General features: G+C 39.2%; 1 protein-coding gene across 15 annotated transcripts; it reads left to right on the top strand.

The window, feature by feature from the left end:
• The first annotated feature begins 139 nt into the window (after nt 1-139).
• LOC138060838 (ankyrin repeat family A protein 2) lies at nt 140-10,645 on the top strand. Of its 15 annotated transcripts, XM_068924892.1 has the most exons (11): nt 215-536; nt 618-661; nt 977-1,377; nt 2,327-2,398; nt 3,460-3,618; nt 4,097-4,162; nt 5,383-5,480; nt 5,645-5,770; nt 6,173-6,239; nt 6,335-6,415; nt 7,447-10,645. In XM_068924892.1, the coding sequence occupies exons 3-11, from the start codon at nt 1,089-1,091 to the stop codon at nt 7,500-7,502; spliced, it is 1,014 nt and encodes a 337-aa protein (XP_068780993.1). In that variant the 5' UTR covers nt 215-536; nt 618-661; nt 977-1,088; the 3' UTR covers nt 7,503-10,645. The 15 variants fall into 15 exon arrangements, with proteins under 15 accessions (XP_068780994.1, XP_068780990.1, XP_068780987.1 ...); XM_068924889.1 differs by lacking the exon at nt 618-661 and having other exon boundaries at nt 158-223; XM_068924886.1 differs by lacking the exon at nt 618-661 and having other exon boundaries at nt 158-223; nt 7,224-7,758.
• The last annotated feature ends 8,397 nt before the right edge of the window (nt 10,646-19,042 follow it).

Genomic DNA, 19,042 nt, shown 5'->3' with positions numbered 1-19,042 from the left:
CGCCGCCGCCGCCGCCGCCTCAGGGAGCGAGCGCCACGCCGCGCGCCGCCGCCGCCGCCATGGCCCGCCCGCGCCTGCCTCGCGGGAGGGCAGCGCGCTCGCGAGAACCGCGTCATCCCCGCGCGCCGCCGCCGCTGCCCAATCGCAGCCGGCGAGCCCGCGCAGCGCGCCGGAAGTGACGCCCTGCGGCCGCCTCCCCGTCCTCAACGGCGTCGGCGCTGAGGTGAGGTGGGTTGGGTTGGTGGTGCCGCCCGCTGCCGGGCCGGGCCGGGCCGGGCCGGGCCGGGCCGGGTTGGGTTGGGTTGGGTTGGCGGGAGCTGGGGCCGTCTCCTGCGTGGGCGGGGAGCAGAGCCTCGGGTCGGCGAGCGCCGCTTCGGCGGGTGTCTCCCTTCGGGAGCTGCTGTTGTCTGCCGGCCGCTGCCGCGCGGTCTGCCCTCGGCTTAGACCGCCCTCAGTGCTGTTAAACCATCCTAAATAGCCTGGGCTGCTTTCCTGTCGGCAGCCTGAAGGGGATTTATCACTTTGTTACGTGTATGGTAGGACCCTTTTATTTCACTTGGCTTACGAGGAGACTTAGAGTCACGAAGAGACGCATAATCCCTTTAATGCTTTCCTAGGCAATGAAGTAATCTGCCTCTTACCATTTTTTTCAGTTCTTGGCGTAAGTGGTTTTTTTTCTTTTTCTTTTTCTTTCTTTTTGTTACAACTAGACTAATATTCTGAAATTTTTCTTAAACTAAATTCCTATTGCCTTCTGTAAGGAGTTTGGCTTGAACAGCCAGCCACATTAGAAAAAATAAACAGAGGATTTGGTTAATGGCTTGTGTCACCGGTGACAGAGGTATCTCAGTGTGTTTTGAGCTACCTAAAATGCCGTGACTGTAATCAAAGGAAGTTTGGTGTGTCTTTATGCATTTTTTCACCAGAATGTTGTTATATAATATCCAAACTGAAGAATGTTTGTTTTAAATTGCAGATTATTTTAATGTCCCTGTTGCGTTGGAGACAGTTTGGTTGACTGGAACTGGTGGTGGCTAGAAGCCATGAAGAAACATTTTACGTAGAACTTATATGACGTGACTGAAGCCATGGCGTCTTCAACAAACTTAGATGTTGGAGCCCAGTTAGTTGTGGAAGAATGCACCACTAGCTACAGCCTTCCACCCATGCCAGACATTAAGGTGGAACATCAGCTTGACCCTAGCACAGAGGAAGGCCCAGCTCAGAGTGTCACAATGGGAATGAAATTCATTTTGCCCAACAGATTTGATATGAATGTCTGCTCGCGATTTGTGAAATCTTTGAATGAAGAGGACAGTAAAAATATTCAAGATCAAGTTAACTCTGACCTTGAAGTGGCATCTGTCTTATTTAAAGGTTGAACTTTATGGTACAAATTGTTGTGTGTGAACTGTCCCACTGTTAAGCTAATATGTTAAAACATCATGTGTGTGCTAAATCTGTGAGAATCTTCTGTGATTTGTTCCCTTAGAATTTTTATTATATGCAGTCAATAATGGGCTATTAATGTAAACTGATTTCCCCCAAGATTATTTTTATTTGAAAAGTAGTGGCACAAAAAGTCTTTAATGTACTTAAGAGCTGAGGCTGATTATGAAAACAACCTTACTTTTAGTGGCTAACTCTCCAGTCTTACCATGTGCTACCCACTGCTTTATATATATATATATATATATATATTTTTTTTTTTTTTGCAAAACATCAAAACATCACTGAAATTATTAGATGATCATCTCAACTTCAATACCTTTGTGTTTTAGCCTTTCACTACTACCATGATAAAATAACATAGTTTATATGGTTGACTTTGTTTTATTAATATGGCTGCACAAAGCCTGCGGTCACTGTGGTGATTGATTTGCCAATTTGGTTTCACGCTATTTGGAAGTGAATATTGCCACAAGTCCGTAAGCTGTTCCCTGCTGCTAATCTCCACCTGCTGCTGTGCAGCTTCATCAGAGTTGATTGGGGTGTTGTCATGGCTGGGCTTACCTATAGAGAACAGAATGAGGATTTATTTCTGTTTCCTCTGAAAAACTGTTTATCAGCGTTTGCTTTAATATTTCAGACTGTTAGTAGTGTATCTTGTCATTGTGTTGAACCTGACCCACTTGCTGTAGCATGCACAAACACAGGCCTATTGTGGATTTTGATGATTTCTGTAATTTGTATTGTTTGGCTGCAGTTCAGCCATTGTAATTTTCAAACTTTTTTGATTTGCAGGCCCTAAGTGCTTTCTAGTGGAGCTGCAGACCCGAACGGCAAATTTAGACCTGTCAGCAATAGGGTTTTTTTTTTCCCTTAGGTAACATTTGTACATTTGTGAACCCCTTAGAAGTAGTCCTGCGATCCAGGGACCGCAGGTCAAAAATCCCTGGTAGGTCTCTTAATTCGATAACCTCAGCTGAAGCTATTTAAATGGTAAACAAAGTGTAATTTTGTTTTCATCCTGTTGTCCAGGGTCATTTATAGGTCTTTTAGTCAGTTCTCTTCCCAAACTTGCACTTGAGTTTGTAATCATGAAGTTCTTTATAGCGTGAATTCAGTGTGCGTATTAATTAGCTTCACCTCATTAATTACTAGTCCACGCTAGTGTCAAATCAATTTGGCCAGTAATGGAGTTTTATTCTTCACTGTGTCTTCCCAGTGTTTAATCATTCAACTTTTTAAAAAAATGTTTGGCTTCTCGGCTACTTCTCAGAACCACAAGCTATTCTTCTGTGAATAAGAAGCCAAGACAATGCATACGTTCTGTAATAAAATGCTATTAGATTTTGTTAGAAAGCTAGAAAAGTTAGTACACACAAACACAGCAATAGTGAGTGACTTTGAATTCTCATTGGTGTCCTGTGATTGCATTTTCTACAAGTTAGTGTGGAAGATCTTTATTCTTCTTGGATAAATATTCATAAGACATTCATAATGCACTTAAAATTTTGTCAAACAGGAGTGGAGAAAGTCCTGATGAAGAAATTTAGTGAAGGCTGGGTCCAGCCATGCTGTAGATCGGTTAGACAGTAGGCAAAAGGATGAGCTGAGAAATTACATGACCACGGCTGATTCGTGTTCATTGCACTGGCGAGTGTTACTAAAGATATTACAGGTCAGGTAGTGCTCTCTTACTTGATAAACCCATGCCAGACATGAGCAGAATATCTAGACAGAGGCTCACTTCATTTAGATACTAAGTTGTCTCTGGGTGATACTATGCTATACTTACGTGTGGGGTATGAGTACTGTTTTAATGCCAGAGTGAATGCAGTCCTTTCTTCGGTCACGTACTACCGCAGCGGAAAAAGCACATGTTACAGACTTACTTAATGCAGGTTTTAAAGATCTTGGGACATTGGCGCTTTCTAGTTTGACTTGGAATCTGCGGATTTCTTTTAATGATTGTACTAGCACTAAAATCTTGTTTATTTTCTCTATTCAATGTAGCTGAATGCAACATCCATACTTCTCCTTCCCCTGGTATCCAAGTAAGACATGTTTACACTCCATCAACTACTAAGCATTTCTCACCAATAAAACAATCAACTACCCTAACTAACAAACATAGGGGAAATGAAGTCTCTACAACACCTCTGCTTGTAAATTGTAAGTATCCTTCTGCCTTACTGTTAATAATTACTTTTGTGAACTGTAAGCTAGCTACTTGCCAGATTTTTTCCATTTTGCTTTGCTCTTTCAATGAACGAGCTGTAATGAAGGAAGAAAACATTGAGATAATCTTGTCTAATTTCACATTGTCCCAGCCATGAAATGGTAATCCACCTGCTATATTGAGTTCACGACTGAAGCATGTTTACCAGAGAGGATCCAATTCTTGATTTGAAAACCAGAAAGATTTTTCTGATTCTTCGTAACCTCCAATTTTATGTGCTTGATACAGAAACTTTTTAATTCTTAAGACAGTAATTACAATTCCTGTTTTAAAATAAGGTGAAATCTTCTGTATGCTCTCAAATCCAAGTTTTGTATTGTGCAAGCAAACGGACACATTATGCCCAACTCCAAATAAAGTGGAATGAAAATTTGTGTGCATGCTACGTGATTTTGCTTCCCTTTTTTGCAGCTCTATCAGTTCATCAGCTAGCTGCTCAGGGAGAAATGCTGTATCTGGCCACACGTATTGAACAAGGTAAGACTAGGAGCTTAAATAACTCCCTTCTTTTCCCTGTGAGGGATTTATACCCTATTATGCTTGAACTTGTCCCTGAAGCTGCACAGAAAATCTCCAAACGTGCTACAATATTTGAGGTATCTGTTCTTTGGAAATGTGGATTACTGTTTCGTGTGTGTCTCTCAGTGCTGTGGTTTGTGTTTAAAATGAAACATTATCATTAGAGGGAACTGTAGGTAAATCCCTTCTCCCCCCTGCTCCCCAAGCATGTAAATAATCCATGGAAATGAGAGAAGAGAATCTCTTAATTCTATCAGGGGAGTTGCTTTTTTAATGTAATGTGAAACACCTTCCTATTAATGGTAGCTTTCCAGTTGTATTTGATCAGTTACCTACAGAGCTCTATGTTGGTAATCTAAGCAATGGATCACATTCTGTTCTGTCTCAATGCTATATTATATATTGAACAGACTGAATGTAAATTCTTATTGTACTATTAGTAATCAGGGTTGCTTTCAGTGAATGTTTGTTGAAATGTTTATGGAAAGCAGATGATGAGTAGCTTAGTGTGTATCTATGAATAATTAACAAATTATATAAAAAGCAAATTGATTCTAAAGTGTCAGTAACAGTTAAAATGCTTATAATAGTGCTATGAGAAAGCATGGATTTTTTTTTTTTTTTAGAGAGTTTAGATATAAAAGATTAATTCAACTTAAATTTTCAGTCGGTCTTTCCAGAAAACACCCTATTGATTACCCAGGCTTTCCACGGGGATGGATTAATACTATCTATATTGCTTTACAAGTTAACTCTTTAGAAGATTGTGTGTCTCTAACTGTACTGAAAAAAGCACTTTCTGCAGTATAATACAGAATGTATTTCCTTATTTTCGAGGCAGCCCTTCTCTTCTCTCCAAAGACATAGCCCAAATTACAGACAACCCGCAACTCTTGAGTAAAAACAGAGCTTCATTTATAGAACTAAAAAAATTTTAAAAAACCGAACTCCTAACTTTTAATTTGGCTTATTGGATTTTTGGTTTTTGCTTGTATGACGATATTTGCATCACCACTGGGATAAAATGTCGTTTGTAAGTTCACATGAGAGCGACTGCTAGGGCACAGTCATGCCTCAGTTCATTCACAATGGATATGTCAACACATTTTTTTTCTACCACAGCTCATACAGTGCCTCAGTGAAAAGGATTACTGAATTGTATTTTCTTCTATAAACAGAAAATGTAATCAATCATAAGGATGAAGAAGGATTTACCCCTCTGATGTGGGCTGCTGCTCACGGGCAGATAGCAGTAGTGGAATTTCTCCTCCAGAATGTAAGGAAAATAATACAATTCATTTGAAATTTCTTGATCGACTTCTTAGCTAATTTGCATTTCTAGGTTTGTCAATGCTACTATGTATTTAAAAGTGTTAAAGCTGAGTTCCCTGTGAAACTTCACTTCAAAGAAATTTTTTTTTTTAATTATTATTCTTTCAGGGTGCAGATCCTCAGATGTTGGGGAAAGGGCGAGAAAGTGCCCTCTCACTGGCTTGCAGTAAAGGATATACAGATATTGTCAAAATGCTGCTTGACTGTGGAGTTGATGTAAACGAGTATGACTGGGTAGGTCTCTGACTGGAATTTACCAAGTTGGGTGTGCTTTGGTCGGAAATTTGAAGCAAGGCACAGCACTGGCTTGGGTTTGAAAATTGTTCTACCTCTTCTGAAATATCTGAGGTTTTCAAAACTTTATATAGGGTGCTGTTCAACAAAGTAAGAGAAGCTGGTCCTGTTGGTTCTGACTTTTTGGTGAAAAGAGCAATAAGACTGATACCCTTGTAGAAGAGTGAGCTTATAGCCTAAGCAGTAGACCAAAAAAGATGGAAGACGAAGAACCAAAACTGAGAACCTAATTTTTACATAAAGCTTATGAATTCTGTTATTGATGCACAGAAGTACTGGTATGTCAAGGAATTACAGTTGCTCAACCGTGAAGTGCCTAAAGGCTTTTTCCTGCTTTTGCAGAATGGAGGCACACCTCTACTCTATGCAGTACATGGGAACCATGTGAAATGTGTAAAAATTCTTCTTGGTAAGCAAACTGTCCAAACTGAGCCATCAGTAATGAGGTGCTATGAGTTCTCACTGTCAGAAATCTGAGTCTGATTCTTTTCCTATTTCATATAGAAAGTGGTGCTGATCCAACTATTGAAACAGATGCTGGCTATAATTCCATGGATTTGGCTGTAGCCTTGGGCTATAGGAGTGGTGAGTATTACAAATGTAAATTCTTTGATTTTTGTCTTTACTGCTCCTTGTTTATGTAGCTGCTGTAATAGGCTGGTAGAGTTTCTGCAAATATAAGAAGATCCCTGTCCTAATTGTCTTTATACTCCTAAATGTTTTAGGACTAAATGGATAAGGCTATTTTCTGCCCTGGTACAGAAACCAAGGTGCCTTGTGAGAAAAATCTCACCTAGCTGGATCTGTACGTTGGGGCACAGATAGCAGTGAGTAGAGCTGATAGAGCCATCAGCTGAGCTGCTCCACTACTCAGTGCAAAGTGTATGTGTTGCACTGGACAATGATTATAGAGGCCTGCAGCCCCCCAGGACACTCACTCCTCACTCCAGTGCTCTGTTTGATTGACATGATGCGAGTCCCCTGTCGGACTAGCTCTAGCAGAGGAGGCCTTATCTTGGAGGAAGGCAATGATAGTACAAGGATCAGTGAATTAGGCCAGTTCTTCCCCATAGAAAAGAAAGAGGCAAAGAAGGGTCTTTCCATTGTTTTTTTCTGTCATGCTGCCTTATTTTTGAAAGCTATGAAATCTCTCTATTTATGGAAATGAGCTGAATCCAAACATAAGCCTGACATTGCACGTGTAGCTTCTCTAAGCAGAGCCTTATGCTTTTCGGGTAGCCGGTAACTTCATGGATATCTAACTGTAGGACTCTTTCAAGAGTTCAATCTCAAAATGTTCAACAGCAGTAGTTTCTGATGAGTATTCTTGCCTACTCTCCATTTATAAGCTTACAAATTCACTTTCTGTTTGCTATTTGTCTCTTCAAATCAGGGAACAGATCATCACCTCCCAGAACCATCTCCATTGTATTCTTTTTGCATTATATGAGGCTTTTTCTCTGAAGAGATGCAGCAAACTCAGAGCGAATTAATTTCCGTCTGTTTTTGTTAAAAGTTTGCACAGGCCAAGCCAGCGTTTGTCAGAAAAATAGTTTCGCCCTAAAGACTTGAAAAAACATTGAACGTTGATTAACCAAATTACTTCTCTGCTTTAGTTCAACAGGTTATTGAGTCGCATTTATTGAGGTTACTTCAAAATATCAAAGAATAACAACTGGCTCTTCTGTGGGTTCCAGTTCTCTCTTTGGAGATACGGACTGCTTTTTAGCCCTGTAATCAGTTGTTTATTTTGTAACTTTACCTCAGTTCAAATATTTAACTGGTTTTACTAAGCTTTTTAATGTTTCCTTTTCGTTTATTGCTATTCATTGAAATATGTGATGTCATCCTTTTACTAAAAAGAAGATATCAATTGTGATGCATGAAAACTTGGTGAATAAAAGCAGTTTTGACTGTCTAAATGTTCACACAGAGTGCAATAGGTGGCATTGTGTCTAGTATCCTGCTGGATCACATCATTGATAATATATTCACAGGAAGAAATTTGTTTAGATTTGAGGTATATCACCGTAGACGGTAGATGTTTTTACTGTTAATAGTACCAAAACGTGCCCCGTGTGTGATTTGTTTTTTGAGATCCTCGGTTAAAATTACTGTACCAGCTTTTAAAAAAGTTGATAATAAATTGGAAGACTTGGATGATGGTAGTTTAATTCCTATCAGATTTCTCTCCGCACCCCTATGTCTTCCCATTCTAGTTCTAGAACAACTGGGTGAGGGTGTACTTATTAGGTATAAATTTCTCAGGGGTAAGGAACCCCCTATGAATTGTAAGTGCAGAATACCTTGTTCCTAAATATCATCCCTGCTGTGACTGAACAGCAGATGTCAGCAACGTGGAAGGAGAAGCCAGAACCCACCGCACTCCGCTCTTTCTCAGCTGAAAAGTCGTCCTTTGGCTGTCCTATTGTAACTGCTGTAAATTTGAACAGCTATTATATAATTTTGAAATTAGGTGAAAAATCAGGGAATGTTGATGTATTTCCTAGTGGACACCTGTGCTTCATCACAACTACATTCAGAGTGATGGGACATATGATATTTTTATATAAATAATAGATGAGCTTTTGAAACAGACTTCTCAGAACTTTTTCCCTGCCAGTACCTATGGATGTCCCATGCAATGTTCATGTCCAGGTTACATAGGCATTTAGCCATTATGTCCACTAGAGGTCTGATGTGTTCACATACATATACGCCCTATCCCCTCCTTTCTTCTGCAATCTAGGGGGAGTGAGCCCAGTTTCCTATTCAATTTGTTCTCTGCCTAGAGCTTAAATGGAGTGGAACGCACACGTATAGGACAGATGAGCTAGTAAGTTCCTAGCTGTATTACTAGTACTGTCTCCCCACTATGTTTAATTTTTCTATTTGAAAATTGTTCCAAACACAAAGCAAATCAGTAGCGTGGGGATGTTGTATAGCGTGCAAATACATGCACTGGGATCCCAGAGAAGGGTATGGGGAAGGCCAGGGATAATCCAGCTGAGTTCTTTGGGCCAAAGGCAGAGAAATCATGAATTCAAAATGCTAGCTTTGTTATTTCAAAGTGATTGAATATACAGCGGGGGAAAATGTGTGTGGGGGGGGGGGGGGGGGGAGCTATATGAATTAAACCTGAATTCATGGCCAAATTTCTCTCTGACTTTGTACTGAAATTTCTGTGGTGTATAAAAAGTGTAAACCAGGGCAGAATTAATCTCTGGAACGTGGTTGCTGTGAGAACCAGTCAAGAGATCTTTTTCTTTCAGGAAGCTGATATCTTATATGGAATGAACTTTAAGGGAGGCACTTTGAAAGAAGGAAATGTAACTGATATTGCAGGTATTAGTGAAATCCTTGGTACGTTTAACTGAGTAGTATTATCTATCTCCCAGGGTTTAACTACTTTTTTTTTTTTTTTTTAATATAGGGTTTACATCAGTTTCATCACATCATGCTTTTAGGTTTGATTTGTCAAATGAAAGAAACAGTAAATGTGTCTTGGAAGCAGAGAGGGAAATTATGTTTTATAATTAATATCTAGGAAAATGTAAATATAAGAAGGTATTTAAAGATAAAATAAATCAAAGTGGCAATTACTGTAAACTTGCATATTGGAAATACTTAGATTTAATGGCCTCTGGGGCGGGGGGAAAGTTTTGAACTGTAACCCTTTCAAGTACTTTCATGTTTGTTGAAAATAGAAAATGCAAACTTTTCCTAAAACTTCATAACCTGAACCATTGCTGGTTAATTTCTAACACATCATCTGTAAAAACATGCTATCTAAGAATGCATAGAGCAAAATTTCCTTTCTGTAATATTTGTATTACAGAAAACTTTTTTTTTTTTTTTGTAATGAAAAGCATCCAGTATCTGCTCTGGACTTTGTTTTAAACTGCAGTCAGCATTGACTTAAACATATGTGAAAGAAACTGACCAGTATCTATTACATGGAAATAGAGCTGAGAAAATAGATTTTCCAATTATATGAAAAAATTCAGGGATGTGGAGTTAGATAGTAAAATGTTTCCATCTTTTTGCTTTAGAATTTCAAGCTATTATAAGAGTCACTGTTCATCCCACAAAAATGAATGTAAACGTGAAGAAGCTATCTTCTGCATTGAGAGCCCTTTCTGTAACGCTACTGTATGCTGCTAAAGCAATGCACATGGGATTGGAGTTGTCAGTGGCTGTTGTGATGGTCCTATAGGGAACAGCCAGCAGTATTTCATAAGCTGTAATTCAGGTACCCTGAGGGAAACTTGCTCAGACCTAGCAGACTAGGAGGAGAAAATCTATGTGAAAAGAAAAGTTTACTTTCACTGGGAAAATCAATGTAAAGACAGCACAGACAACTCCTGATTATGTAGTATTAACAGCATGGCCCCACTCCACATACTTTTCTGGGTTTTTTGAGGCACAGTGATTAATTTTTGATTTCTCTTGATCTAAATATTTCTCAGTATAACAGTTCTAGGAGTGGGAAAAAAAAACCTCTTGTCAGTTGTCTTTGGTTACAGTGATAAAATCTAAAAGCCCCGATCCAAAGTTGATGCATGTTTTGAAATGTCAGCTTATGCATTTTGTTTGAATGAATTATTTCTGTAGCCTCTCCCCTCAGCTGGCAGGGAGAAGATACTAGGAGTTACCTTTGAGCCATGCCTATGGGTCTGAATGCAGCACGGTATTGTCGCCATAGCACTGTGAGCCCTAAATCTAATTCCAAGTTGATTCTCCCTGAGACTTTTGACAAAATCACTTGCCAATGTAATTTCTTACAGATTTGTTAATAAAATATTTTAAATTTCATGTTGAGTGACAGCATTTTGTATTCTAGAGTGTTGCTTAATGTAAGTTGCTTTTTCTGATTAACTAAATTATTTTTGCCACATTTTAACATGCAGCATGTAATCATAGGTGTCATGAACTCTGCCTCACGAAGCAGGTTGCCTAGCACAGTTTGATGTAGTAATTATGGCCAAACGCCTCAGAGCTGCTCAAAGTCTCAGTCTCATTCATTCATGTTTGATGTTGCAATGTATTCTGGTCTATTTGGCAGAGAGAGCAGACAAGAAAGGGACTGTCATCTGCAGTGCAGCAGGTAAGATGTTTATTAGAATTAACATTCATTTATAGCTACTAGTGGCTGTGATAGCTTGGAAGCCTTACAGTATAAGAGGAATAGCCTTCATCTGTTGGCAGGGAGGTAAGTGAAAACTTAAGAAGAAAGCAGCTCTAGTCATAGAGGGCAGTGATGGGAACTAACTGTACCAGGGAGAATATGAAGTGTTGCACATCCACTTTAGTTGCTCAAACAATTCCTGCTTTCTCATGTTTAGGCAATGGCTGAGATAGTGTGAACCAACAAAGAGAGCAGAGAACAGCCATAAATATCGTTAATATTTGATAAAAATAAGTTAACATCTTTAAAGAGATTCTTAAAGAGAACATAAATTTAAATCTATACATTTCCATGCAGACAGCGTTCAGGCAACTGAAGAGAAGTTAATCATAGACAGTGTTAGCATTACTATTTGCACATAAACTTGGATGAGCTCTTTGTAATGCTCTTCCCTGTCTGTTCTGGTTTTCACTGGGACCTGTTACTCGTTCCACTCTGTTGCCTTCTTTGTTCATCTGTCTTGTACTCTGCATTCCCACTTGAATTTCTGAGATAGTTGCAGAAAGCAGCAACCTCCTGCTAGACCTTCCCAGAGTGCAGCCTCATCTTTCTCCAGCTTCCTGTGGCTTTTCCCTTGGTTTAAAAGCATAACTGTACCCTATGTTGCTCCTTCACACCATGTAAGGAGCAGATGCCCACAGTAAGGAGCCAGGGAACGTAGGGCAAAACAGAGAACAGGGTTTCTGCTGTCCACACTTTCCAAGGTGCGTGATAAGTGATCACAGCTCCTCACTATGGCACCAGAGGCAAACTCTTGTCCTAGAGCAATGGTGCCTCACTATGGCACCAGAGGCAAACTCTTGTCCTAGAGCAATGATGCAAGGATTACCTGCCCTAGCATTCATTTTTTCAGAGAGAATTCAGCAGCTGGTCTCCAGATGGTATCCGTGTAGAAGGAAATACTCTGTTACTCATCTCCAAAGAGATGGAAGTCAGCCATTCAACCTTATTCATACTTGTCTGAGAAACAACATAGACAAACTTCTACTCATGGTAAACACTAGTTTTAGATTTCCAAAGATGTCTATTTTATAGTGCCTTAGTCTTACCTTCTTCTATTAACCTTTAAGTAATTTTGAAGCACATTCCTTCACGTTCTAATGCGGCTGCTTAACTCAGAACCTTGAAAAGTAGTTCTGGCTCTAGTATATAGCTGTCTTATTTTCTTAAGTGGTGGTTTATGGTTTCTGGGAACAAAAGTGCCAGAAGTAGAGCAACCCAAAAAGGTTATGCTAATTCTAGGTAACTTGTTCTGCCTAAGCAGTTCACATTTGCTGCTCCGGATAATCCCTGGCATGAACCAGATGCAACTCCATATTCTCACAACACTCCAAAGGATAAGGGATTGGGGGGGGGGGGGGGGGGGGAAGGACCATTCATATTTACTGTGACAGCCTAAGTCCATTGTGCATTTTTCACTGGAAGCTGATTGTTAGGGCCATTCCAGCACAGTTTTTCCTGACCATTGTGGACCCCATTTTTTTTTCCTTTACAACAATGGCATAAAGCACTGGAGTGCAGACGTGGCCCATCACTAGACTGATCATCATTAGTATTGTTGTAGCAGGTCCGCTTGCACACACCTCCTGCTGTGCAGCACATATGCTTTCAGGAAGTACACAGCGCTCTCTGGCAACAAATGTATAACCGGCTGAATTAGGAATCCAGTCACTTGGAACTTTAAAGATCAAAGATATTGTTAGAGTTTATTCCTAGGAATGACATCTGAATAGATCTTTCTGTTGAGGTTGATTTGTCAAATTAAGCTAGCAGTTCTTTACACATACAGGACTGCAGGGCACATCAGTCAGTCTTCAGCAGATGAACACTGATGAAGCCAACCATGCACACAAGAATTAGTGGATCAGGGGAAGGTTGCAGAACCCAGTGGAAAAGGAGTTGTAAACTGGGCACAGCAACAAGGTGGATTACAGCTCTGTGACCGCACTGTATAGCTCATCCTTTTCCTTCAAGAAGCACCCTAAGTAATCCCTGAATAAGCTGCTAAAGAAATTCTGACATACAGTGTGGAGAAATTTGCTTTGATTCATTATGTAGACCAGCTGTATGAAAATCTCATTTTTAGCACTGAAATTAAAACATGGCAGACATAGCCAGATGACAGGCTTTTCAGAGCCCACAACTTTTTCTAGAAAATGACTTAAGGGCCTGCATCGTTTTCACAGAAATCCCAATTATTTTCTTGGAAGTATCTCAGGAGAACATATCATACCACAGGATGGCTTCACTCAACCTTTCTAGATCATTGTCAGCTAGAGGACACTGGATGACATGCAATCCACAGGCAAGTCTGATGTGCCAGAACTTCGCCAGGCTTCTGACGCAGTTGAAAAATGGACGTGCCCTGGCTAAACCCTGTAAATCCCTACAGCTTGTATTTATTGCCATGAGGATATATCTAGCTCATCTTAAACAATATTAAGTGCTCAAAAATCCATTGCTTCTGAGAATGCATCATAAAAGCAGCTTGCTCCAATTATTCTGTATCTGTGGTATGATACAAGCCTATTGCAAATATTGGGTAAGATCATAGGCATGCAGCATTGCCGTCGTCTTCAAAAAGGGTTTTGTTCAGACACGTTATGCTTCTCTGCTCACCTAAAATGACTATGTTTCAAGGCGGCTCACAGCCTTCCAGAAAATACGCTGGTGAACTTATCTGCATTAATGAATATATTTTGAAGGTTCAGGTGCCCCTTGGAGTTCAGTTTACAGTCTACTGACATAATTTGTCTGTCAATTCTGCTACATTTTCTAAAGAGACTAGGAACTACATAGATGGGACTTAGTTGAAAAAGGAAAGGTAAAAATAGTGTTAGGTTTTGAAAGGAGCAGTGCTTTATTTTCAAGGAATGGATAATTAAAATAAGATAATAGTAAGTATGAGAAACATATAATGGGATAAAAGGGACAATTTCATAACTGTAAGAGACCTGCCATACTAAAGCAGTATGACAATCCATCTAGTCTGTAGTTCCTGACAGAAGTCAGCCTAGATACCAGTGTAGATATGCACAAGGTCACATACATGCAAGTCTGAATTTCCTATGCTGGTTAAAAAACAAACAAACAAACAAACAAACAACAGAAAAACAAAAAAAACCTCAATGGATCCTGAAACCTCTAGGCTAATCTTTTACCAACAGTAGAAATACAAATTTTAAAGAACATCACCCCTAGGTAGCACTTACTGGAGCAGAAAATGCTGCAGATGTGCACAGGGATTGTCTATCCAAATGCTGCCCCAACCTATGCTAAAGGTAAACCCTGGCTGCCTGAGCTGGCTATGCTGGTGTCACTCTGTTTAGGAACCTCCCTACACCAGGAAGAAATGCAGCATCTCCTGATTTCTAACACTAAGTGATGCAAAGCAGCCAAAAGGTGAATACGTGAACTCTCACATTATTTCTTCTCTGCTGCTTTGGATGCAACCTGCCTCAGGGACAAAAATTTGTAACTAATACCTCAAATCAATGTGCCTGCCACTTTGCTGCCACAAGTGTTCAGTTTTTCACTTCATCTCATTTTTAGCTTAGGTATGAATCCCATAAACAATTGCATTCACGTTAATTTGCGGGATCAGAGCCTTGAGGCAGTAACCGTCTTTCACCGTATGTTTGTGTAACACTCAAGGCTACTAGGGGCAGCTCAAACCCACAACAGTAACTCAACAAGATGTGAGTTAACTGATCCGTAAAGATGAAGCCAAACAATGACAGAAATCGGCACAAGTAGTTATCCTTAATATTTAGCAATGGTTCCTATCCACTCAAATCTGCTCCCTTTACTGCTTAACTCCTACTAGTCCTACAGAGTCAACAACACTGGAAAGACAGGGAAGATTTTAATCCATCACATGTCTTACCAAAACCATTCTACTGTGGCTGCCACTTACACTGCACAGGTGTGTAACTCCAAAGATGTCACAATGAAACACTAATTTCACAGATGTAGCAAACTCAAAGTCTTTGACTCGCACAACCACCATCACATTATCTTTGCTTTGCACAGTCAGAAGCTGTTAGGAGTGCAAGAAGCCCTCTTAGATATCAGCTTGGTCCTTACAGGTGGCAGTCTTACTTATGTAGCGCATAGTTAAGAATTCATTGCAAAACAGCAATTCACAAAATACCACTGTTGAAAGCAGATCTGACCCTTGGGCTCTACTCTTATCTCTACGACTGCCTGATGCGGTTGCACAAAAGAACAGGAAAGCAGCACAGCAGGACTAGGCAGAGTTCTAGGAGCTGTGGCTTAAAAACAGAGTTCCTTCTGCTTCAACAGATACTTCAGACACCCTCATATCTTACTTCTAAAAGCCCAACAAATCATTTTAAATCCTGCTCTAAATAAAGTCACAAATGTTTGCCACAGCTGAATGAATGACACAGCCTGGGATTAGCAGGCAGCGCACAGAAGCTGTTTGGCAGAAGACTGCTCAGTTTTCCATGGCTGAAATTTTTGAGGTGACAGCTCAAGTCCGCTAGAGATGATTAGCTCAGGGGCAGCACCATGAACAACTGCATTAATCTGTAACCAGAGAAAATAAAACCTATTAAACTCAGTTCTGGGTGTCTTCTGAAAACTGCGAGCGGGGCACTACCTGCATCAACATTTTTCCAACGCTTGGGAAAAAAAAAATCAGCTACTTCTACTCAGTTCAAGAGTGGAATCAGTATTTCAAGTGCAGTGGATATTGGCGCTATTAGCTGCTAACATCCTGCATAACACCAAATCCCTGACTGAATCAAACTAGAGGAGTGTTGCATGAGTTGGTTATTGAACAGAAAAAGCAAAAGCATTGGTTATGGCATGGTCATACTGACCTTCAACTGGCCCAGAATCAGAACAGTAATAAGATGCCTTAGAATTTATATTTGGTACAGCCTGCATAAGAAAGAATACAAATATACATAATAAAATAATGATTATTGCTTATGTCTTTATATCACTAATTAAGATTTGTTCAAATTCAATAGCAATGCAAGAAGTTGGGCCGTAACTCATCTGTAAAAACATTATGTATCTCTGTACAGCAGAGAAACCCCTGTTAGGATGGCTTTTTCATTGTCAGGCTAGCTTTAGTGCAATGTAAAGGCAATGTACAAGTTGCCCCCAAAAATAAAAATAAAATAAATAAATCCATGGAATGGATTCCAGGGATTTAAGTCCACAACATGCAAAATACTTAAAGTTTTAAAATACCTAGCTAAAAAAAAAAACAAAACACACACACACACCCCAACTCTCTCCTCTTGACACGTTCTCTACATGTATTATCATCTCACCAGTCACTTACTGCTGTAATCTAGGCATCATCTGCTCCACGGACTTCCCTGTAGGCTCTTCTACCCATGCTGAATATTAACTCTACTTTCTTATGTTCCAATCCATGCTCACAAACAGCATGACCAGCCAGATTCCATGAGCTGGCTTCTCAGTACTACAATTTTTTTTTTTTTTTTAAACCACAGCCAGGAACGTTTCCTCAGAGACACCCATCAAACTCACAAGACTTCAAAAAAAAATTCAAATTATTTTGGGTTTTTTTTTGAAGTAACTCAGGACCTCTTCTAGATCCTCATATGTTATTAAAAATAATTGTAGAGAATTTTCATATTCACACACAGAGAGCTAAATAAAACATGGTTTCACAATCTTGTGAAAAGATTAACTGCTTTTTTATTAAAGATACTAATTTTAAACAAGAGCAGAGTCCTTAAAGCCTGAGAAGCTTAAGAATTATGAAAATATTTCTAAAAATATGTTACAAAACTGCTGAAATTTTTCATTAGTACCCACTACTGCATTGGAAACAAGCTGTTACAAAGCTTATTGTGACATTTCATGCACAGAACCAGAGCATTGCTTTAGCTTTTCTAAAATTAAAGCTCAAATAGATCTTTGTTTCAATTGAAATCTAGGCATCTATTTTCAGTTCTCCATTGTCCCGGATATTTTGAATGGATATATGAAACCATTTTATTTGAGCAAGACTACAGACGCAAGTCCCTAACAGCATAGTTATAATACGGTTACATAGAAGTTCAAGCTAATGAGAAACATCAACACATAACTATTCTCTGTTTCTACCAGTTAATGACAGACTAGGAAGAAGATAACCACATTCCTTTTTAAGAGAAAATAATCACAGTATGGAATCCAGGACTGAGTATTTAAGTGTTAGACATGAAGACTACTATTAACTTCAACAAGACAATTACTTCCATTTAAAAGCTGCTGTAGTCATGAACACACTTTGATCATTTCTCGATCCTCAGTTACAGCTTGCTCACATTGAAATATGCCAGTATTTCCTGACTGGGCGTGTACCTAGCACTGCCTACTCATAACTGAATTAGCTTTAGTTTTGCATTTCAAATATATTAAAAGTCTTTCGGTGAGGTTTTTTTTTTTTTTTAAAAGAATAACCACCAAGTATGTATACTAGATAGTGGAAAAGGTTGACACTGTCTAGATCATAAAAAAATATTAAATTACTTCATGAGACAGAAACCAGATGAAGCATTTCATAAGCAAATGCTACCATGGCTTAGACAAGAGAGAAAGTATTTCCAAAAACTTACACATTTGACTCACAAAATGGGTAACATTTATCAATTTCTCCAAGAAGTCAACACACACATTTATTTGGTTGACAATTCACAGGAGATGTGGTAGCCAGAAATGCATATAATTTTTATTTTTATTGGGCAATTACCTTAAGGTTACCAAACCTATTTCAAAATTTAACTTTGCATAGTTTGGTTTCTCCACCTCACCTTATTGTCACAGCTCTTCAACAACTGCACTTTCTTATTTGAATTAATTCAGAATTAGAAATATAGTTTACTGATAAAATATTTGTGCACTGAAACAAAAAGTAAACTGAAATCATTCCTGTAAGTTCTTGCACCTGACCTCAGCCATGTCATGCTTGCACCAGGCTACTGCCTTACCTCAAAACGCAGGAGCTAAGCGGCTCAAACAAGTTCCTCCACTCTTTCCCAAGAGCAACAATGAGTTAAACCATGACAAACCCGCCGGGCAAGCCCTACCCTTTCCCAGTGCGACGAGAACCTTTTTGTTATGACAATCTCTCAAGTTAAGTTTTACCCTGAATTTTATCCTGCACAAAACAGGATAAATTTGCACTTCCTGAGGTATTTGTTCTAAAGAGACAACTTTAAAAGAGGGCTCTACTACCAGCCTAATATCCTGTTTCGGTTGTAGAAGTGATCCGATGTATCACTAACAGCAAAGATTTCCAAATTTCAGCCCAGGAGCTTCAGCTACACAAAGGTCAAATTAGAAGTTAAAGTCTTGTGTCCCAGAAAAATTCCCCTCGTTCTCTGGAACACTTATAACTCATAGAAAAAATATACTCCTGAACAACCAAATATAATTATTAGTTAACACACTTAAAGATGCTAAATATAGACGTAAGACCCATAATCAATTCTATTAAACCTTTCCCCTTCCTATACTTCCATTCCCCCACATAATGGATTTTGTTCAGACAAATGAACTGAAAATACTGAGACAGCATTATTTTAATCTCATTAAATAGTTATATCCTGGAGATACCTACTGAACTTTCCCTGAACACAAAAATGTAACATTAGTATCTCTTTCCTCTAAGATGCCAGCAGCTTGCTACTATTCTTTAAAGCCCAGAAGAAAGTTCTCTCCCAACCGGCATGTTTTACATTATATTAAAACATCATAAAATACTTCTAGAATACAGACATATTTCTTAAATTTAGTAATTAAGTGACTTGGCAACTCAACCTGTAAACACTGGGAATTCATTGATTAAGTCTAAAATGCTCAATTATGCACAGGAAAAAAATAAATCAGAGGCCACTGTTTTCTAACACAGCAAAAGAAAGACGCTCTGCAGAAAAGCAAGATGACCATTTAGGATTGTTTAATATTTAAGGCCAATCTTTACCGAAAAAAAATTTTTTTTCGCTTTTCTGACAAGAAGCCACACTGAAAAG

Source organism: Struthio camelus, chromosome W (genome assembly GCF_040807025.1).
Source record: "Struthio camelus isolate bStrCam1 chromosome W, bStrCam1.hap1, whole genome shotgun sequence".
NCBI lineage: Eukaryota > Metazoa > Chordata > Aves > Struthioniformes > Struthionidae > Struthio > Struthio camelus.
The sequence above is the reverse complement of the archived record's forward strand: the minus strand, read 5'-3'. Positions and strand labels throughout refer to the sequence as shown.

Excerpts from the sequence above, each read along its gene's own strand:
- LOC138060838 (XM_068924886.1), top strand. The coding sequence starts at position 1,089 with ATGGCGTCTTCAACAAACTTAGATGTTGGAGCCCAGTTAGTTGTGGAA. Across the intron at positions 1,378-2,326 it reads GGCATCTGTCTTATTTAAAG|GTAACATTTGTACATTTGTG; the intron begins GTTGAACTTTAT and ends TTTTTCCCTTAG. Across the intron at positions 3,619-4,096 it reads AACACCTCTGCTTGTAAATT|CTCTATCAGTTCATCAGCTA; the intron begins GTAAGTATCCTT and ends CCTTTTTTGCAG.